We start from the raw sequence: 23,660 nt of genomic DNA, 5'->3' as shown, positions 1-23,660 counted from the left end.
ATTATAAATATGGTATCAAAATGTTGAAAATCTGATTTCCCCTTAGCTGATCATTGTCTGCAACCAGCTCTGATTGTAGTGTAATGAAACAGGCATGGAGAGTGGTCGGCGAACCCTCAACCTTCTGGCCCATAGTCCTGCGTGGCATCGACTGTGTCACAAAAGCATGCTGAAGTGGCAAAGTCGATATCCACGTTTATAAACACAGGGTCACTACAGTTATTGTTATTTGTGGTCGTAAACATTATTTTTAGTTAATTCTATGAGGGGGAGGGTGTTCAATTTATTGAACAGTACAAGTGAAGGGTCATGTGAAATTATTTGTAACTTTGGGGAGGGGGGTGCATTCTTCTTTTAGGACACCTTGAGTTGGATCAGCCCATCCCCCCCAGTAAATATCGATCTGTCCCTTAGAGACTTACCCAGAAAGACTCACAGATAGAATCACCTATGGCAGCGATTACAACATGTATTGACTGAAGGGTGTGAATACTTATGTAAATGAGGTATTTCTGTATTTCATTTTCAATACATTTGCAAAAGTTTCTAAAAACATGTTTTCACTTTGTCATTATGGGATATTGTGTGTAGATTGGTGAGAATGTATTTTATTTAATCCATTTAGAATTCAGGCTGTAACACAAAATGTGGAATAAGTCAAGGCGTATGAATACTTTCTGAAGGCACTGTACACTTTAAAACACAATGCCAAGGTCACAATGACATCATGTGATTTCTCCACCCTGCGGAGCCCCCTCTGTACAACAGGCAGCTTATCATAATTGGCAATTTCATGTCTGATGGCCAATTGTCTAATTTTCCCGTCCTTCAACAACCCCTTTAACCTTGCTCTCCCCTCACTCCCTCCCTCTCCTTTTCCCTCAGTCTGCAGGTACAGGCGGTGGAGCCCTGAGAGAGCCCGCCTCTGTCACCAGCTCCAGATAAGACTGTTGCCATGGGGACAGAGTCAATGGCCCAGAGAGGGGAGACTCGGGGGCAGACAAACACTAACCGTTTGATTTCACCAGCTGTGAAACACTGGGAGAGATGCATGGGGGGAATTCACAAAGGAGACAAGCTGTAGAGGGAAGCAGGGGGCAATTTCTGTTCTGTCACAAAGTCAGACGAGAGAGGTCAAGAGAACCAGAGAGGAGAGGGGAAAGAGACTAAAGACAAGAGAGGGCTTATTGATCTCTGCTAACTTCTACAAAATACAGGTGGAGAGGCTGAGGAAGAGAGGAGAGGAGAGAAAGAGATGGGCAGCAGTCAAATAGAGCAAAAACAAAATCTAATGAAATCTCATATTGAAACGCTGGCTTGTGATAGCGGCTGTGACTTGATATGGAGTGTGTGTGCACAATAACTGTTTGAGCGCATCAAAACCGTGCTGTATCATAGCTGAATTGTTACTGACTGACTGATCTAGAAATAATATTGAGTATTTATTTATAATGCAAGGTGATTTATAGATCCGTCAGTCTCTACTAGCCTTTAAAGTCGGCTGCAATGACGAACGCGGCCAGTGACTCACAGGAGCTCAGGCTGTAAAATGAGTGAGCGAGCTAGAGATGACGTCACTTTGAAGAGCACAGGGAGAATGTTCAGTTTGAGAGTGCAGTAGCTGCCTGAGGAAGCTTGTCTAGGAGATCAGATCAAATCAGGAAATGCAACTCACAGAAAAAAGGTGCTTTATTGAAAACAAAAGTATCTCAAAAAAGATGTACAAAATAATGCTTGTTGTCATAGATGATACAGCATGTGATTATTATTTTCTAGCATTCTTTTTTTTACTTTTTTTCTCTTACATTAGAGCTTCTCTTATATACAAAACAAACATGAATAACGGGAAGGTGCTTGCAAGGAGAATGTGAAATACGGTTGAGATCGACCCTGGTGAGGTGCTCTAGTGCGCTTCACTCTCCATTCCCTCACTTTGTACAAGAACTAACCAAAACCTTCTGGAATCTGGAAATCCCCACCGTCATTTTCTTATATACCATGCACACTTAACTCTGCTTCCCTAACAGAAAACGGACATATAGGAACTGTGCAATAATATAATTATCGCCCTTTTAGCTTAGTTCAGCTTTGTTTAGGTGTTTTGCAACTCGAAGACGTTGCAAATGTCATTAATTGTGTGAGCAAAAATAATGCTATCGTCAAACTTCATGGCTTAGAGACAGAAGACAGAAAAGAGAATATGGCACAAAAAGAGAATCCCTCAATCAAAACACAGTGAAGTAGAAAACAAAGAAAGGCAACAAACAAATCTCTCACTCAGAGGACCAAACAGAACTTGCACTTCTGTCTGTAAAAATAACAACATTATTATATAGAGTTTTTTGTATCACTTTACTACTGACTTCACTGCTCTTCTGGGATAAGGCACCGGTCACATAACTGAACCCAGAGCAGTGAGTAACAGAGGAAATTTCACTAGACGACAGAGAACCATGAATAATCTCTATTTACTTCACTATATTACAGATTAAATAACAAAACTGAAGTAAAAAGTATTATGCCCCATTCACTGTTTTCTAGACGGCCCTAAATATAAAGAGTCTACATTTGACATTTTTGTCATTTAGCAGATGCTCTTATCCAGAGCGACTTACCGTAGTCAGTGCATACATTTACGTACTAGTCCATTGTGGGAATAGAACCCACAACCCTGGCATTGCAAGCGCCATGCTCTACCAACTGAGCCACACGGGACCCTGCAGTCTACTAATCGTACTCTATTACTATGGGCATTTCAGATTATATATTAACGTATACTAAAGCACAAATAAATAAAGAGATGGAGAAGGTGCTTACAGAATGCATGCAACTCCTCTTACAACATACAGCCATCCCCTCACTGTCACAGGGACCTTTAGTTTAATATTTTTTTTAAATAATCTATGTAGGGCTGAAAATCTCTGTATGAAAATGTGATATACAGGTTAACTAAAACCCAGTTCTAACTCATTAGTTATCATTACTGTACTGCTATCTGAGACAGTGAGACAGACCACTACACTGATACATAACATTGCAGACTTAGTTCTAGCCTATGACATCCTGCTGCAATGACAGCATCTAATGCTATCTGACAATACTGACGAAGTTGGCACTGGTAGTCATAATACACTCTCACACACACGTGTGGAACAGCACATAATGTGTATAATGTTGTGTGATTTGTAGCGATGCTATCCACTTACTGCAACAAATAATATTGTATGTGCCAGAAATCGGAATATTCTATCCCCTCTCTGTGGGTACCAAACCACAGACCAAAAATAAATGAAATCTGGAATGATGTGTAAATACTTTCCACTTTGATTGCTCTCTTCCCTTCCTCCTTAATCTTTCTTTGGGGACAGTCCCCACCCCCCCACACAACCATCCCTGTCAAAACGTTCAACAGAAAGCTGATACTAGACAAGGCCTTCAACGCAAAGTAAGTATAAATGGCAAACTCAAGAATAGTCCATTAAATCATCAGATTCTCCCCCCCAAAAAATGCAATGACATTAACTGAAATGGTACAGGGGTGCTGCCTTTGCTTGCTTAAAAAGTAATTCATCTTAAAAGGAAAATTGCTGCAGGCTTGCAATCAAAACAATACCACAATGCAGACACAGTAGTCGTGCATGTGTAGTGAACAGTGAGCCCTAACCCCACATTAACTAGTTAACACAGATTTGCCCTCTAGTGCAGAATGAAGGCATGTCCACACAGTGTGGCTAGGCAATCCACACACCTTCCATGATGAGGATCAAAATCAGGGGGAAATAACTCGTTTGAGAAAAGACAAACCATGTTGAAAAAGAGAGAGGGAACTACAGTAAGGAGATTATGCAAAAATGAGAGAGGCAGAGAGAGAGAGGCAGAACGTGTGCATATTCTCTTTTGTAGAATAATGTATGAAATCGTCCTGTGATTTCTGCAGCGTTGTCCCTCTTCTCTCTGGTGTCAGAGTCTGTTGGCAGGGTAGCGTGCCTGGTGGTGGTGGTGGGGTCAGACGTACCACTCCCTGCGTGAGATCACTGAGCCATCCGTATGGGAGACATAGTCCCCCTCGGCCCCGCTGTCACAGCAGTCATCCGATAGGTAGGGGGAGCCGTTGCTCAGCGGGTGTGGCGGGGCAGCGTATCTGGCATGGCCTGTCTGGTGGGGGCTGGGGTAGCTACGCAGGTGGTCGTGGTCATGGTGTTCTCCATTCCTCATCACCCTAGTGCGGCCATTGGCCTGGCGCTCTGGCTCTCTGTGGTTGTGGTTGTTCATGATGGTTGTTGATGTTGGATGCAGGTGGAGGCGCTCGCGGTCCCGCTCGTGGATGCGTTCGCAGTCGCCCCACTCCTCGCGGTCCTTGTCAAAGTAAACGTTATTGGCAGGCTTGGTGGGGTGGAGCTCGTGCTGTGGAGGAGCCTTCTGCATGTCTGAAGGCCCTAGGTACTGCTTGGTGTAGTAGTCCCCGCGGAAGGTCTGTCGTTGTCGGAGGTAACAGACCCCGCCCAGCACTAGCAGCAGCAGGAGGAACAAGGCTCCGCCCACAGCTCCGCTCACGATGGTGCCCAGTTGGTTGGCTGGGGGCAGGGCTGCCAGGGTGGGGGAAGTGAAGAGGACCCGTCGCTTGTCTCCCACAGAGGTGGAGTAGGAGGAGGAGGCAGAGCCAGTAAGGACAGGCGCAGGGGTGGTGGAGGGCATGGAGGTGGTGGGAGGATCTAATGGAGGGAGGCAGGGAGGAGGAGATAGGGGGGAAGGAGAGGGTCAGGGAGGGATGGCCAGACAGAAAAGTAGAGAGTGTCAATGCCAACTACATCATCATATTACTGAAAGGGGATAGGTACAGTGGGGGAAAAAAGTATTTAGTCAGCCACCAATTGTGCAAGTTCTCCCACTTAAAAAGATGAGAGAGGCCTGTAATTTTCATCATAGGTACACGTCAACTATGACAGACAAAATGAGAAAAAAAATTCCAGAAAATCACATTGTAGGATTTTTTATGAATTTATTTGCAAATTATGGTGGAAAATAAGTATTTGGTCACCTACAAACAAGCAATATTTCTGGCTCTCACAGACCTGTAACTTCTTATTTAAGAGGCTCCTCTGTCCTCCACTCGTTACCTGTATTAATGGCACCTGTTTGAACTTGTTATCAGTATAAAGACACCTGTCCACAACCTCAAACAGTCACACTCCAAACTCCACTATGGCCAAGACCAAAGAGCTGTCAAAGGACACCAGAAACAAAATTGTAGACCTGCACCAGGCTGGGAAGACTGAATCTGCAATAGGTAAGCAGCTTGGTTTGAAGAAATCAACTGTGGGAGCAATTATTAGGAAATGGAAGACATACAAGACCACTGATAATCTCCCTCGATCTGGGGCTCCACGCAAGATCTCACCCCGTGGGGTCAAAATGATCACAAGAACGGTGAGCAAAAATCCCAGAACCACACGGGGGGGACCTAGTGAATGACCTGCAGAGAGCTGGGACCAAAGTAACAAAGCCTACCATCAGTAACACACTACGCCGCCAGGGACTCAAATCCTGCAGTGCGAGACGTGTCCCCCTGCTTAAGCCAGTACATGTCCAGGCCCGTCTGAAGTTTGCTAGAGTGCATTTGGATGATCCAGAAGAGGATTGGGAGAATGTCATATGGTCAGATGAAACCAAAATATAACTTTTTGGTAAAAACTCAACTCGTCGTGTTTGGAGGACAAAGAATGCTGAGTTGATTCCAAAGAACACCATACCTACTGTGAAGCATGGGGGTGGAAACATCATGCTTTGGGGCTGTTTTTCTGCAAAGGGACCAGGACAACTGATCCGTGTAAAGGAAAGAATGAATGGGGCCATGTATCGTGAGATTTTGAGTGAAAACCTCCTTCCATCAGCAAGGTCATTGAAGATGAAACGTGGCTGGGTCTTTCAGCATGACAATGATCCCAAACACACCGCCCGGGCAACGAAGGAGTGGCTTCGTAAAGAAGCATTTCAAGGTCCTGGAGTGGCCTAGCCAGTCTCCAGATCTCAACCCCATAGAAAATCTTTGGAGGGAGTTGAAAGTCTGTGTTGCCCAGCGACAGCCCCAAAACATCATTGCTCTAGAGGAGATCTGCATGGAGGAATGGGCCAAAATACCAGCAACAGTGTGTGAAAACCTTGTGAAGACTTACAGAAAACGTTTGACCTGTGTCATTGCCAACAAAGGGTATATAACAAAGTATTGAGAAACTTTTGTTATTGACCAAATACTTATTTTCCACCATAATTTGCAAATAAATTCATAAAAAATCCTACAATGTGATTTTCTGGAATTTTTTTTCTCATTTTGTCTGTCATAGTTGACGTGTACCTATGATGAAAATTACAGGCCTCTCTCATCTTTTTAAGTGGGAGAACTTGCACAATTGGTGGCTGACTAAATACTTTTTTTCCCCACTGTAGACATGAGAAAACTACAAACAATCCTCATTTAAAACAACATGCTCATAACAGCCTCAGGTTTGCATTGACATGTTATCTGACCAAAGTATGTTGTTGTTGTTAGATCTCGACAGACCACTTGAGGTTTGAAGTTACCTTTAAAACGTATAGTTCTGGTAAATTAAGTTTTGGTGTCTTGGGATTGAGGTAATGTATCCAAAATGACAATAAAGCCTAAAAAACATGCAGCCTATAACAGCCAAATGGGTGGTAGGCTGATCTGTAGCAAACCAGAGACCGTGAGACTGAGCATTACACTAATCACAAAACAATGGAAAGGCAATGTAAGGCAGAGGGATGTAGATGTTACTAGTTTAGGAACCAGAGATGAGTGATTTGGAACTAAGTCCTCTACAAAGCAAAAACAAATTCTTAAAACAATCATGAATTGAACTCAATGCTGACTGGCTTTTGTTAGTGTCTGTAAAACCTTATTTGGTGTGGTATAAGCTGTTCATAATGCCCACATAATGCTGGCTGACAACTAGAGGCACTGCATGACATACACACTGGCAACTGTTAGTCATGGATACTCAACACTATTTTCCTTGCCCCGTAAATCTTTGCAAGAAGGAAGAGAAGATTTGTCCCGGATTGCACAGATCTACTGTTTTAGAGGGACAATCACATGACGTACTGTAGCTACCGCCATTAAAATCAGGTCGAATGAACTGATGAACACTTTAATTATTATTATGTGCCTGTTATGCGTGCTTATGAAGGCTTTATGGAGAGCTTATGTTGAGCATTTAAAATAAAGAGAAACATGTAATTGTCATTGAGAATGTCATGAGGCACTGATACGTAGGAGGAAAGGGTTGTCTAGAATAGAGTCAGCACTAATGTTAAGGACTTGGAGAGATGGGAAAGACTACTAAGACATTAGGGATTGGAGAGATGGGGAGGACTAATACAATGTTAGGGACTTGGAGAGATAGGAAGGACTACTAAGATGTTAGGGACTTGGAGAGATGGGAAGGAAACCTAAGATTTTAGGGACTTGGAGAGATGGGAATGACTACTAAGATGTAAGGGACTTGGAGAGATGGGAAGGACTACTAAGATTGTAGGGACTTGGAGAGATGGGAAGGACTACTAAGATTTTAGGGACTTGGAGAGATGGGAAGGACTACTAAAATGGAAGGGACTTGGAGAGATGGGAAGGACTACTAAGATGTTAGAGACTTGGAGAGATGGGAAGGACTACTAAAATGGAAGGGACTTGGAGAGATGGGAAGGACTACTAAGATTTTAGGGACTTGGAGAGATGGGAAGGACTACTAAGATGTTAGAGACTTGGAGAGATGGGAAGGACTACTAAGATTTTAGGGACTTGGAGAGATGGGAAGGACTACTAAGATTTTAGGGACTTGGAGAGATGGGAAGGACTACTAAGATTTTAGGGACTTGGAGAGATGGGAAGGACTACTAAAATGGAAGGGACTTGGAGAGATGGGAAGGACTACTAAGATGTTAGAGACTTGGAGAGATGGGAAGGACTACTAAAATGGAAGGGACTTGGAGAGATGGGAAGGACTACTAAGATGTTAGAGACTTGGAGAGATGGGAAGGACTACTAAACTTTAAAATGGAAGGGACTTGGAGAGATGGGAAGGACTACTAAGATGTTAGAGACTTGGAGAGATGGGAAGGACTACTAAAATGGAAGGGACTTGGAGAGATGGGAAGGACTACTAAGATGTTAGAGACTTGGAGAGATGGGAAGGACTACTAAAACGTCAGGGATTGGAGAGATGGGAAGGACTACTAAAACGTCAGGGATTGGAGAGATGGGAAGGACTACTAAAACGTCAGGGATTGGAGAGATGGGAAGGACTACTAAGATGTCAGGGATTGGAGAGATGGGAAGGACTAGTAAAATGTTAGGGACTTGGAGAGATGGGAAGGACTACTAAAATGTTAGGGACTTGGAGAGATGGGAAGGACTACTAAGATGTCAGGGAGTGGTTCAGTGAAAAGAGATGGGCAAAACGGCAAATCACTCCTTTACAATTCAGTCAGTTTGAAAAAGTGTTTTGGACACTCCCTGTGAATGACTTGATCCAGATCTTCACATGCTCCCTATAATGTTCTTTAGGCCAGATTAACCATGATCAAGCACCTTTCATCAACAGCTTAGTATCACAGATGGGACATGCTGCTCTCCTTATTCCATCTGCTAGTATTTCTGTCAGGACTTGCTGAGTCCTGTATTTAATTGTTGTGGTTCGGGTTGCAAAGATACCGGTAATTTACCAAAGTTACCGGAATCTTCAGTAATTTTGGCAATTAACAGAAAATATATGACAATCTATCATAACTTTGGTATTTTATCCTTGAATAACTTTATTGAATTTTTTAAAATTATATATTGTCTGTGTGATTCAAGTAGATAGACCATATGGTTCAAGAGAAAATAGCCTAATTAATGAAAAAAAGCATCTAATCAACAATGGCATTACTTTCAACTATTTACTTTTTCACAACTGCCACCAAATACATACTTACAGAGTAAAACAAAAACATATTTAATGCTGAAACCCTCATATTAAACACCAAATGTATTCACTAAGTTTATGGTTTTTATTTAGGATAATATTTTACAGCTTTGTCATGAAATTATTTTATTTTTTAAATCTTATTCCATTTGATAAGGCCACACAGAGGGCCAGAGATAATTAGACACCTGAGATAATCTGAAGTACCCAAAAGGGCCACTAGATGTCTTGTGATGGATTACATAAAATCCATGAAAGATACCAAAATTCTAGTAGTTACTGGTAAACTCAGAAAGTTTCCAGTAATATACCCTCCCTTTGCAACCCTAGTTGTGGTTATTATTGGGTTAGGACTGCACATGTATGAAAGGTTTCCCCTAAAAGTGTTCAATGATGTTGTGAAGTTGTTAAAACAGCATCATAAAATAACACTCAAGTCCTAGTTCCAGGTCAGATGTCTGTAGAGATAGACTCTCAGATCCAACAGGATGACGTCATCCTGACACCATGCGGAGAAACTGCACGAACGTGTGGGTGTGCACACACACAAGAGTGAAACACATTACCCAGAGGCGCGCACACAGAACACACACCACGCACAAAACCACAGAGCTCCTCTCAAACGGAAAAGTATAAATAATAAATAATGAATAAGAGTTGAAAAGAGTTGGTGAATATTTTATGAATCTGGGACATCATCATCATCATCTCTCAGTCAAGACTGCACGCTTCTGCCTTTCACTGCGTGACACACACAGAGCGAGAGAGAGAGTACAGAGGGAGAGAGTACAGAGCAAGTGAGAGAAAGAGGGAGAGAGAAAGAGAAAAAGAGTAACAAAAAAGAGGGATGGAGAGAGGGAGAGAGAGATGTACGGTAGTCATACTGAAAGCTTCATTCAGGAAGAGAGGAAAGGTTTATGGGCCGAGGGAGTTAACAAAACCTGAGGGACATCATGCTCATATTGCACAGAAGAGACAGACCGAGACACATGCCAGGCCAGGGGAACAACAGAGGAGAAGGCGACAAAGCAGAGGAGGAGTGAGTTAGTGATCTGAGAGGGTGATGTCTAAGGGATGAGCAGATGGGTTTGGCCAGAGAACCAGGGAGCTCTCCTCTCCTGTTGAACATCTGGAGACCTAATAAAAGACTAATCAGGCCCCAATTAAGACTCTTGCATCTGAGGACCGGAAATAATCTGCACTAATACAGCGTGGCAGCTAGCTTCAATTCAAACACTGACACACCCTCAAGCTTAGACGGATTGGGGTTTAGAATGACGAAATGCTGGATGCACCATGTGTGTTTCTGTGTGTGTGTTTAAATGTGACTCATCCTTGGAAAAGTATAGCATTGTTTCAAAACCATAAAAAAGTTATAAGTCAAGTGTTTAGTAGTGAGAGCCATGAAGACACAGAGACAGTATTATCCATAGAGATAAATCACGACTCATCTCTATGGTATTATCTCTATGCTGAAAGCTTCAAGGCCAGAATATGTTTCAAGTTCTCCCTAAGAAAGACAGGGAGAATGTGTGCAATAGCAAGCTGTGTGCATATTCAGCAGTGTTTCCCCTCTCACCTTGTATGCGTATCCGCAGGTCCCTGCTGCGTAGGTTGATGTCATTGGCAACCTCACACCTGTAGACTCCAGAGTCATTCCTTTGGAGGGGCCTCAGAAACAGCAATGTGTTGTTCACCATCTCCACGCCCTCTGGCATGTCCCCGTCCAGTCTGGGATGCACACACACACATACAATAACACAAAATGAAAGACGGACACAATTATACACAAACACTGGTTCAATGTTCAATCTGCAGTGGGAACAGATGTGTGCACACATAAAAACATGAGCACACACGCTCACAAACCTGATCCATCTGAAGTAGTGGGCTGGTGGGTTTGCCTTGGCTTTGCAGGTCAGCTGGACGCTTTCGCGGCCCACGTGCCAGTCACCATCATAACCTACCACCACAATGTCTGGGGCGTCTGCAGAGACACGACACAGAAGGATTAACATGTATAGCATCTGGAAAAGCATAAAACTCACCCACCCCCCCAACAAACGGTGTGAAATTCCATGAATCTTTCAATCAAATCTGTCGAAATTCCATCATCATAGACATGACTAATCTGTGAATGATTGTGAACAAAAAAGGCCGTCTTGTGGGTAATCACGCACACACACACACTCACACTGCACGTTGAGCTGGTAGGGGATCCTGAAGTCTGTGTGCAGGGCGGGGTGGCGCACCACACAGGTGAGGGCTTGACCCTGGATGTGGCGGGTGGGATGCCACAGGTAGTGCACCTGGGTGCTGGTGGTGCCGTTGGCCTCGTCCTGCAGCGTCACCTCTGATTGGCCAAACAGGTCCGTCTCCCAGGATACTTCGGCGGGGGGGCGGGCCCGCTCAGCGATGCAGGTAGCCACCACCGTCTCATTGCCCTCATCAATCAGAGCCACCGAGCCAGCCGACACATACACCTTGGGCTCCACTGAGAGAGAGAGAGAGAGAGAGAGAGAGAGAGAGAGAGAGAGAGAGAGAGAGAGAGAGAGAGAGAGAGAGAGAGAGAGAGAGAGAGAGAGAGAGAGAGGAGGAGAGAAAGAGAGAGAGAGAAGAGAGAGAGAGAAGGGAGAGAGAGAAGAGAGAGAGAGAGAGAGAGAGAGAGAGGAGAGAGAGAGGAGAGAGAGAGAGGAGAGAGAGAGAGAGAGAGAGAGAGAGCTGTACTGTTTAGTCAGAGTTCCAATACCCTCTAGGGAAGTAGAGTTGAGTTCCTGAGTCTGGGAGAGGTTCCAAACACACACCCTCTTTCAGTCATTCACCAAGCTCTTGTTTCTTTCTTTCTACCACTCTTTCTTTCCACCTCTGCCACTCTCTCCATCTCTCTAGTTTCTCCCTTTCCTACTATGCAGTAGCAGCTCAGGGACTTCCTGTAACCTTTCCAAAAGTGTGTGTGTGTGTATATATGTATGTGTGTGTAAGCCATGGCTTTGCCTGGAATGATAAATCTATCCATCTATCTAACCCCAGCCCCTCCCAGGAGATCCCTTAAAATAGAGGGATGTTTCAACTGTGCAACACACACACATACACACACACACACACACCGCATGCCTTATTGCCCACCGCATTTATCTAGCTCTAATTATAGCACCCTGTTCCTCTACACCCCTCCCTCGTTCCCATTCCTTCACCCCTCCTCTCACTCTCTCAACTGTACCCAACTGTCATACTGTTTACCCCACAGCAAATCTCCATGACTCTTCTCACTGCAATGCCACTTCATCGACCAACCCTTATTCCAATCTCTTGTTCTCACCACCTTCCTTCCCTCCTCTCTCTCCTCCTCCTCTTTTTTCCTCTTCCAGTTTGTCTTACCACTCTCCTTCCAGCTCAGTGACGTGAGTAGGATGTCTCTCCCCCAGAATATTGGTATGCATTATTAATTCAATTTACAAGAAGCACTTTACTAAGATACAGAATTACATTTCAGAATCTTACAAGCACACTATTAGCCAGACAAACACACACATTACACTTACAAGAGGTGTGTTGTACACAGAGACATAGACACGCACACGTACATTCTTACCGAGCACACTGACGGTGGTGGAAGCCTGTGTGTTGCCCAGGGGGAAGGTGGCCACCTTGCAGGTGTACACTCCAATGTCTGCGAAGCCCACGTCCTCCAACACGATGGTGGCGTCATGGGAGGAGGGGGAGCGGAAGGACAGGCGGCGAACGTAGTCCGGGGGGATGGAGATACCGAACACAGGGTTGTACACCGCCACCGTCACCGAGCCTGTGGGCAGCCGGCGCTCCCAGGAACTCTGGGTAAGACTCAGGTTGGCCTCCACCTTCACGCTACAGCCCAATGTCACGTTCTTCCCCAATACAGCACTCACTTTCTGGGGCACCAGAACCTGACTGCCCCCCACACCTGGAGGAAGGGAGAGAAACAAAGAACTATCAGTTAATTCAAATTATTTCTAAAGAACTACTGTTAGTATTAACATTGAGAGAAAAGCACTGGGGAATGTGTCAAGTACTTGGGCAGTGAAAAATAAGCCAGTAAGTGGGTTTGTGTAATGTGTTTGGCTGTACAATATGCCCACTGATGATGGCAATAAAGGACTGTGGCAATAGCCTACTGACTCCCCCTCTCCACACTACACCCTCCATCGGTCTCTCAGTTTCACATAATTTACCGTAATAACCATAAAACCATGAAACACATGCAGAGCTTGTGAACATGTGTATGTAAAAGTATGTGAATAGGTAAGGAGGACATGTGAGGACAACCTGCTAGTATTACAACAACAACAGCTGCGGTATCTCTTACACACACACACACACACACACACACACGACACACGACACACGACACCCGACACACATACACCTAGTCATATAATCATGGATGAAACTCAAGCACCATTCATGACAGTTGGACTCCCTTTTATAAAGTCCTCAAACCATATATAAACCTGTGACACAAACCAGTGTTCAAGGGTGACCTCATCAACTAGATCTCTTCGTTTCATGCGTGTGTCATCTGAAGATGATCATAGTCTCCTCTCGTGAGGCACTATCAATAAACATTCATCATGTCGGGTGTAATAGTGTGTGTGTGTGTGGTCGGGAGAGCGAGACGGTTTTGTGAACATAATTTACTTGAAAGAGCACTGACGTCAGCTCCGCTAAGACATTCCCAAACCAAACACAAGCTTAGTCGGTGCCATCAAACTAAGCATTCACAGACATCTGTACTGATCTGATCATGAATCCACAGCAACCGGCATTTGGTTTTCCATCAACGTAATACACAGGCCAGTGTTTGCGTGTGTTTGTTCCAAAGATCAGTGTATTCTTGTACAATAGCTGCCTGCCTGCCCTACTCCTGACCTGAATCCAGGAATTAAAAGCAGCCCTTTGTGAAACAAACCACTCATTCTGTCCCTGTATCCAATCAGAACTACTCCCTAAAGCTCTGTCATCCCCTCTAGTCATTAACATGGCCTGTCCACACTCACGGCATTAAGATCAGCAGTACTCCAGAGACACAGACAGAGGAGGAGAGAGAGAGAGAAAGGGGGGAGAGAGCGAGATGGAGACAGAGGCAGACAGAGACAGAAACTGCAGTGCTCCACAGACACAGACAGAGGGACGGGAAAGGGCGAGGGAGAAAGGGGAGAGGGAGAGTGAAAGGTGGGAGGAAGAGAAAGAAAGACAAGGAGAAGATATGGCAATATGATGAAAGTGCTAGTGGGAGAAGAAACAGACAAAATAAGGAAAGGGTCAAATGAAACAGATGAGAGGAAACAAATGTATCACTAAGAGATTCTGGTGTCCAGAGAGAGAGAAACTGTGGAAGGAACGAGTCCCAGAAAGATAAATAAATGCGAAACGTCATAATAATACCACCATGCTGCACTCCCCACCCCACTCAACGACATCACTAATTGCAAAACGCTGCCAGTGGGAAGACGTCATCGTAAATCAAAACCCGCCGCATTGCTTGGCAACTGACTCCAAACATTCCGCCGGTTGTTGTCGTGCCAACAACAAACCCAGCCCAATCTCTCAGCTCCACCAACAGAAAACAGAAGTGTTTTTCTGAGTGTCCCCCCAACAACATTTTACATTTTAGTCATTTAGCAGACGCTCTTATCCAGAGCGACTTACAGGAGCAATTAGGGTTAAGTGCCTTGCTCAAGGGCACATTTACGTCATTTAACAGACGCTCTTATCCAGAGCGACTTACAAATTGGTGCATTCACCCTATAGCCAGTGGGATAACCACTTGACACTTTTTTTTATTTATTTATTTATTTATTTTTAGGGGGGGTGGAAGGATTACTTTATCCTATCCCAGGTATTCTTTAAAGAGGTGGGGTTTCAAATGTCTCCGGAAGGTGGTGAGTGACTCCGCTGTCCTGGCGTCGTGAGGGAGCTTGTTCCACCATTGGGGTGCCAGAGCAACCCCTCCAACCTCCTAACCTGGGGGCCTGAGACCTGAGCACAGAGAGGGTGAAAATGACAGAATGCCAGAGAGAGGAGAGGGGGGGGAGAGGAGGAGGGGAAATCATTAAGTGGACCATTCATTAAAGGACAGGGTTTTAGGGCTGACCCCATTTAGTCGAATTGTCGATTGTTTGGTCGATAAAGATTTTTTTGGTCGAGCAGTGGCAAATATATATATATTTTTTTATTATGCCACACGAGACACCTGTCTGATTCACGCCTGTCTGAGTGGACTAATCCATTGCGGAGACACACCAGTATTACATTTACTGTTAATTCCCATCATTTCTAATCTACAATGCTTGTTTGGTGACGGTAATTTCTGTTAATGCATTCAATATATTATTATTATTATTATTATTATTATTATTATTATTATTACAGTCTTACCATTGTCATTGTAAGACTGGACACGTTGTTTGCAGAGCACACAACCTAGGCTACACAAGTTTTGGTTTATTTCATTCCATTTATGAGATGTCAATTTATTAATTGTCTTTTATTTGGAGCGCTCCTGTCAATCTTGAGTAAGGACACACACCTAATTACATATATAGAAGTAGGACTAGTCTACCTGGCCTGAGTGCAAATGTAGGCCTATACTGTACAGTAAGTGTGCCCATTTGGGGATCTGATACTATTTCTGATTGTCTTAACTCACCATCACTGTGGAGCTTCTCAAACAGCAAATCAACAAAGTCTGTTTTTAAATTTGTGTGTCTTCATTTTTAATCGCAGTGGTTAAAGCATCAGACAAGCTCAGTAGCCTACATATAGTTGATTTTATTCAAACATAGGGTGTGTCTATATGGAAAAATATACGTTTGAAAATGTCGAACAATCAATTGGTCGAAAGAACAGACAACTGACTCTCAATCGACAAATTTTTTTTTTTTTGGGTCTGAGACAGCCCTACAGGGTTTTATTGAAAAATACATGTTCTGACCGCCCTGTCGTGCCCTAGAGATTAACAGTTGAGTTGTGCCATTTTATAGGGGTGGGATCTCAAACAAATAGAGGACGGGAAACACTCAGAAACTCTTTGCAATCCCTCCCTGAATTCTCTGATGTTTGACTAGCACGCAACGCAACGACTAAGTATGTGAATTTTCCCATTGCTGAAGTGCCCTGCATTGACCACAGTTGACTTTGCAACCTTGGCTCCTAGGTCTACAGGGTGGAAACACAGCATTGCGTTTACTGTTAGACAGCTGTTGACTCGTTAGGCATGTCAAATATCAGTGGCAGCTGTGTCACTACCTGGTGGCTCAATAAGGCTAGTTAGTGAGCTGACAGTGATGGAGGTAGTTCGCTAGTTACACACAGCGACTGCATTCCCAGCCAGGAATTCCACAATAGGGCATTCACTCACTCCAAACAGGTGATGTTTGAAAGACCACAGTGCAACCCAGCAGATACAGAGCTGAATCCACAGAGAACAATCTACAGCACGTGGGTTCTGATGAGCCTATTGTCCAGGACAAGAGAGTGGCTGTATGGGTGCTCACTACTGGAACTGGAACTTTAAGGTGGAGATTTTTTTAAATGGGAAGCAGGGTTTTTAATTGCCATAGATTGGTAGATATTAATAACCAGACTACTAGAGATCTGTTGTTATTTTTGGCTCCCCTCAAAAGCAGAGAGAGGGATACAGAAAGAAAAGAGAGGGCCTATTTCACCATGATCTTCAATGTAATCACCTAACCACCAGGAGAAAGAGGAAGGCAAACAAATGCTTAAATGGTTGTGAAAGCTACTACTTCTATTGTATCAAAATGAATCAGCCTTGAAGAGTAGCTACAAGCATACATACCCATCACAGAGAAGAAGCTACTGTAGCGCCTCTGTCACACACACACACACACACACACACCAAGTCTGGCTGTCCTGGCAGCAAGGACACATCGTTCCCAGAGGAGACTCCGGTGATCATTTTCCCTCCGTCAGCGCCAGTTGGCACGACTATAGTAAGGGATTGGTTGAAGCTCAATGTTAAATTCAAATCACATATTTAAGCCAATACGACACGAATATAGATGAAAACTCGCAAAATCAACTTGAATGTACAGTACCAGTCAAATATTTGGACACACCTACTCATTCAAGGGTTTTTCTTTATTTGTACTATTTTCTACATTGTAGAATAATAGTGAAGACTTCAGAACCATGAAATAACACATGGAATCATGTAGTAACCAAAAAAGTGTTTAACAAATCAAAATATATTTTATATTTGAGATTCTTCAAATAGCCACCCTTTGCCTTGATGACAGATTTGCACACTCTTGGCATTCTCTCAATCAGCTTCACCTTGAATGCTTTTCCAACAGTCTTGAAGGAGTTCCCACATATGCTGAGCACTTGTTGGCTGCTTTTCCTTCACTCTGCGGTCCGACTCAACCCAAACCATCTCAATTTGGGTTGATGTCGGAGGATTGTGGAGGCCAGGTCATCTGATGCAGCACTCCATCACTCTCCTTCTTGGTAAAATAGCCCTTACACAGCCTGGAGGTGTGTTGGGTCATTGTCCTGTTGAAAAACAAATGATAGTGGGACTAAGCCCAAACCAGATGGGATGGCGTATCGCTGCAGAATGCTGTGGTAGCCATGCTGGTTAAGTGTGCCTCGAGTTCTAAATAAATAACAGATAGTGTCACCAGCAAAGCACCCCCACACCATAACACTTCCTCCTCCATGCTTTACGGTGGGAACTACACATGCAGAGATCATCCGTTCACCCACACCACGTCTCACAAAGACACAGCGGTTGGAACCAAAAATCTCCAATTTGGACTCCAGACCAAAGGACAACTTTCCACCGGTCTAATGTCCATTGCTCGTGTTTCTTGGCCCAAGCAGGTCTCTTCTTCTTATTGGTGTCCTTTAGTAGTGGTTTCTTTGCAGCAATTTGACCATGAATGACTGATTCACACAGTCCCCTCTGAACAGTTGATGTTGAGATGTGTCTGTGACTTGAACTCTGTGAAGCATTTATTTGGGCTGCCATTTCTGAGGCTGGTAACTCTAATTAACTTATCCTCTGCAGCAGAGGTAAATCTGGGTCTTCCATTCCTGTGGAGGTCCTCATGAGAGCCCGTTTCATCATAGCGCTTGATGGTTTTTGCAACTGCACTTGAGGAAACTTTCAAAGTTCTTGACATTTTCAATATTGACTGACCTTCATGTCTTAAAGTAATGATGGACTGTCGTTTCTCTTTGCTTATTTGAGCTGTTCTTGCCATAATATGGACTTGGTCTTTTACCAAATAGGGCTATCTTCTGTATACCCCCCCTACCTTGTCACAACACAACTGATTGGCTCAAACGCATTAAGGAAAGAAAGAAATTCCACAAATTAACTTTTAACAAGGCACACCTTTTAATTGAAATGCATTCCAGGTGACTACCTCATGAAGCTGGTTGAGAAAATGCCAAGAGTGTGCAAAGCTGTCATCAAGGCAAAGGGTGGCTATTTGAAGAATCTCAAATATAAAATATTTAGATTTGTTTAACACTTTGTTACTACATGATTCCATGTGTTATTTCATAGTTTTGATGTCTTCACTATTATTCTACAATATAAAAAATAGTAAAAATAAAGAAAAAACCCTTGAATGAGTAGGTGTGTCCAAACTTTTGACTGGTAGTGTATATCTCATTGCATTGCATTGCATGCTAGTGCATTAAAACTCTAGTTGTGTTTTTTTGCATAGGAAAGGGGTCTCACCCAACATCAAGCTTGTGAAGGGGGATACACATGTATTATTTACTAGCTAGCTAGAGCCAGACAACAGTTGACATCGACACTGAAGCTAGCTAACGTTAGCTTGCGTGTCCAAAGTCCAGAAGCTAGCCTCTGTAGCTAGCTAGCTAACACCAGTCAGCTGAAAGATAGCTAGCTAACGAACAGGCAAAGGTAGCTAGCTATATTTGTTTATGGAAGGTTTGTTACACAAATAACTTCAGCCATTAGCGAGCTAGACAATAACTGCAGACCTCGACACAGAAGTTAGCTACAGATAGCTAGCTCACATCCAAATGCCAATCCTACATTTTTCCACAAAACAAGGCTTGCTAGCCACATCAGTTCAAAACCAACACCAAACTTTGGGCAAATTGTCACACTCCTACCTTACAATGCATGCAATGCAATGGGATTTTGCAACACTATCTATGCCAAAGTCCTACCTACGGTAAGAGCTAGCCATATTTCACTGTCAGTCAGGACACAACTCAAAACTTTAGCTGAGAAAACAAATGTACGTAAACAGCGCGGTGTGCACTGCAGTGTGCAAATGCATGCTTGCTAGCATCAGAAAAACACCAGTTTCGAACATCCAGAATAGATTCCAGTACGCTCCTTCTCCTGTCTTCGTGACATTTGAATCCAAATCTGTGCTGCACTCCGCCACTGTCTTGACTGTATTTACAGCTCCGATCTGGATGCTGGACTAGCCCATGTGTTGGATATTTGTCAACAACAACTGCCCCCTCAAACCCAGATTATATAAATGTATAGGATGCATAACTCTGCAACGCTTTAGGCTTGAAACAAAACTGTAAAAGGCACAAGAAAAAGATGCGGCTCTAGTGTACATGGGGATATCTTTATTTAGTCTCTATGGCTGAGTTATACGACCTTCAAAAGTCAATGACTTTAAACCGTTTCCTTTACTTTGCTTTCAATGGGAATTGAGTCATATTTTACAATGTAAGACAGTCGCAATCAGTTGAGCTATTCACCTTCTGAAAACTGCAAACAACTACTTTTGACTATCCATGGTAAATTCTAAACAAATTCTAATAGTTAAAAACTGATTGTAGTTATTAGAGGGCAAATGCCAGCAGACCAGCATTCAAACCAGCAACCCTTGCAGTTAAGCAAGCACACCACCTGTGCCATGAAGGCCCAGGGGCCTCATTTATAACCGTTGCATACATTTCTCACTACATTTCTGCGTGCACCATTTCTGAAAAGTTTGCACACGTACAAAAATATTGAGATTTATAAACTTGGCGCATGCTATACATACGCATGTTTTCTGTTATAAATCAGACCTGTCGTCAAACTGTGCACGCGTGAACAAGCATTAAAACGCCGCCTGGAAAATGCCTCCATTCACCTTTTATGGTGACAATAACACCTTTTATTTGCTGTATAATTTAGAACTCTTGGCATTAGGCCAAGGCATGAAAAATACAAATTGTTGGGCCCTCCTGTAGCTCAGTTGGTAGAGCATGGCGCTTGCAACGCCAGGGTTGTGGGTTCGATTCCCACGGGGTGCCAAGTATGAAAAATGTATGCACTCACTAACTGTAAGTCGCTCTGGATAAGAGCGTCTGCTAAATGACAAAAAATGTAAAATGTAAAAATGCTGTTCAATATTTCGTTTATCAATAGATTATTGGGTTTATATGTCCTGCCTTGGTATAGGCTCTGAGATTAAGTAGGCAATGAAGTCACACTCTTATCACACAGCAATACTGTGGCCTACCCATACTGTCAAATATTTTACATAACATTTACATTTACATTTTAGTCATTTAGCAGACGCTCTTATCCAGAGCGACTTACAGTTAGTGAATACATATTTTTTTTAATACTGGCCCCCCGTGGGAATCAAACCCACAACCCTGGCGTTGCAAACGCCATGCTCTATCAACTGAGCTACATAAAATCTGAATTTTAATTCAGCACGTTACTGACAATGCACAAGACTGTGTAGGATTTAAACTCAACAGCTAAAGAAAGAAAAGCAGAACAAACCCACTGGGCACAAACTGGTTGAATCAACGCTGTTTCAATGTAATTTGTCAACGTATGACGTGGAATCTTTGTGTAAAATATATATTTTTTTAAATCTAAAGTTCACTTGTTTTGAGGGTGAAATTTCAGCCACAGGATTAAGTCAAAATTGTAACCAATTTTCTACAGACAAACCTTGTATAAAATGTTGAATTTGTACCTTTGAAACAACAGATCTTCAATATTATACACCGAGTGTACAAAACATTAAGAATACCTGCTCTTTCCATGACAGACTGACCAGGTGAAAGCTATGGTCACTTGTTAAATCCACTTCAAATCAGTGTAGATGAAGGGGAGGAGATAGGTTAAAGAAGGATTTTTAAGCCTGAGACAATTGAGCTATGGATTGTGTGTGTCGAAGTCCAAAGGGTAGGTTTAACAGAGCAAATGAAATGTAACCATACTTTAGAAGTCATATATAGTCAATGATACTATTTAGGCCTATATACAGTTGAAGTCGGAAGTTTACATACACCTTAGCCAAATACATTTAAACTCAGTTTTTCACAATTCCTGACATTTAATCCTAGTAAAAATTCCATTTTTTAAATGTATTTTTTTAGGGGGTAGATCAGCTTTAATATTGCAGATAGATTGCAACTTCCATCAATGTAATTGTCTGCATTACTTCCAATCCCCCATATGTTTTTCTCTTAAATATAAATGTAATATACACTGCTCAAAAAAATCAAGGGAACACCAAAACAACACATCCTAGATCTGAATGAATGAAATAATCTTATTAAATACTTTTTTCTTTACATAGTTGAATGTGCTGACAACAAAATCACACAAAAATTATCAATGGAAATCAAATGTATCAACCCATGGAGGTCTGGATTTGGAGTCACCCTCAAAATTAAAGTGGAAAACCACACTACAGGCTGATCCAACTTTGATGTAATGTCCTTAAAACAAGTCAAAATGAGGCTCAGTAGTGTGTGTGGCCTCCACGTGCCTGTATGACCTCCCTACAACGCCCGGGCATGCTCCTGATGAGGTGGCGGATGGTCTCCTGAGTGATCTCCTCCCAGACCTGGACTAAAGCATCCGCCAACTCCTGGACAGTCTGTGGTGCAACGTGGCGTTGGTGGATGGAGCGAGACATGATGTCCCAGATGTGCTCAATTGGATTCAGGTCTGGGAGAACGGGCGGGCCAGTCCATAGCATCAATGCCTTCCTCTTGCAGGAACTGCTGACACACTCCAGCCACATGAGGTCTAGCATTGTCTTGCATTAGGAGGAACCCAGGGCCAACCGCACCAGCATATGGTCTCACAAGGGGTCTGAGGATCTCATCTCGGTACCTAATGACAGTCAGGCTACCTCTGGCGAGCACATGGAGGGCTGTGCGGCCCCCCAAAGAAATGCCACCCCACACCATGACTGACCCACCGCCAAACCGGTCATGCTGGAGGATGTTGCAGGCAGCAGAACATTCTCCACGGCGTCTCCAGACTCTGTCACGTCTGTCACATGTGCTCAGTGTGAACCTGCTTTCATCTGTGAAGAGCACAGGGCGCCAGTGGCGAATTTGCCAATCTTGGTGTTCTCTGGCAAATGCCAAACGTCCTGCACGGTGTTGGGCTGTAAGCACAACCCCCACCTGTGGACGTCGGGCCCTCATACCACCCTCATGGAGTCTGTTTCTGACCGTTTGAGCAGACACATGCACATTTGTGGCCTGCTGGAGGTCATTTTGCAGGGCTCTGGCAGTGCTCCTCCTGCTCCTCCTTGCACAAAGGCGGAGGTAGCAGTCCTGCTGCTGGGTTGTTGCCCTCCTACGGCCTCCTCCACGTCTCCTGATGTACTGGCCTGTCTCCTGGTAGCGCCTCCATGCTCTGGACACTATGCTGACAGACACAGCAAACCTTCTTGCCACAGCTCGCATTGATGTGCCATCCTGGATGAGCTGCACTACCTGAGCCACTTGTGTGGGTTGTAGACTCCATCTCATGCTACCACTAGAGTGAAAGCACCGCCAGCATTCAAAAGTGACCAACACATCAGCCAGGAAGCATAGGAACTGAGAAGTGGTCTGTGGTCACCACCTGCAGAACCACTCCTTTATTGGGGGTGTCTTGCTAATTGCCTATAATTTCCACCTGTTGTCTATTCCATTTGCACAACAGCATGTGACATTTATTGTCAATCAGTGTTGCGTCCTAAGTGGACAGTTTGATTTCACAGAAGTGTGATTGACTTGGAGTTACATTGTGTTGTTTAAGTGTTCCCCTAATTTTTTTGAGCAGTGTGTATATATATATACACATACACACACACACACATGTGTGTGTGTGTACAGTGGGGAGAACAAGTATTTGATACACTGCCGACTTTGCAGGTTTTCCTACTTACAAAGCATGCAGAGGTCTGCAATTTTCATCATAGGTACACTTCAACTGTGAGAGACGGAATCCAAAACAAAAATCCAGAAAATCACTGTGTGATTTTTAAGTAATTAATCTGCACTTTATTGCATGACATAAGTATTTGATCACCTACCAACCAGTAAGAATTCCAGCTCTCACAGACCTGTTTGTTTTTCTGTAAGAAGCCCCCCTGTTCTCCACTCATTACCTGTATTAACTGCACCTGTTTGAACTCGTTACCTGTATAAAAAGACACCTGTCCACACACTCAAACCTCACCACAATGGCCAATACCAGAGAGATGTGTAAGGACATCAGGGATAAAATTGTAGACCTGCACAAGGCTGGAATGGGCTACAGGACAATAGGCAAGCAGCTTGGTGAGAAGGCAACAACTGTTGGCGCAATTATTAGAAAATGGAAGAAGTTCAAGATGACGGTCAATCACCCTCGGTCTGGGACTACATGCAAGA

General features: G+C 43.6%; 1 protein-coding gene across 2 annotated transcripts in view; it reads right to left on the bottom strand.

Annotated features, from left to right (window-relative positions):
* Positions 1-23,660, bottom strand: part of LOC121573697 (nectin-3-like protein) — a 76,212-nt gene that overhangs the window by 19,579 nt on the left and 32,973 nt on the right. The window contains exons 2-6 of one of the 2 annotated variants that reach the window (XM_041885864.2): positions 12,574-12,921; positions 11,176-11,475; positions 10,851-10,968; positions 10,561-10,712; positions 1,672-4,712 (exon numbers count right to left, since the gene is read on the bottom strand). In XM_041885864.2, coding sequence (XP_041741798.2) covers positions 4,006-4,712; positions 10,561-10,712; positions 10,851-10,968; positions 11,176-11,475; positions 12,574-12,921 — 1,625 coding nt within the window. In that variant the 3' untranslated portion in view covers positions 1,672-4,005. Of the gene's footprint in view, positions 1-1,671; positions 4,713-10,560; positions 10,713-10,850; positions 10,969-11,175; positions 11,476-12,573; positions 12,922-23,660 lie in introns of those variants that run through there. The other variant, XM_045222486.1, reaches the window with a different exon arrangement.

Source organism: Coregonus clupeaformis, chromosome 9 (genome assembly GCF_020615455.1).
Source record: "Coregonus clupeaformis isolate EN_2021a chromosome 9, ASM2061545v1, whole genome shotgun sequence".
In the NCBI taxonomy this organism is placed as follows: Eukaryota; Metazoa; Chordata; class Actinopteri; order Salmoniformes; family Salmonidae; genus Coregonus; species Coregonus clupeaformis.
This window is presented reverse-complemented; position numbering and strand designations above follow the sequence as displayed.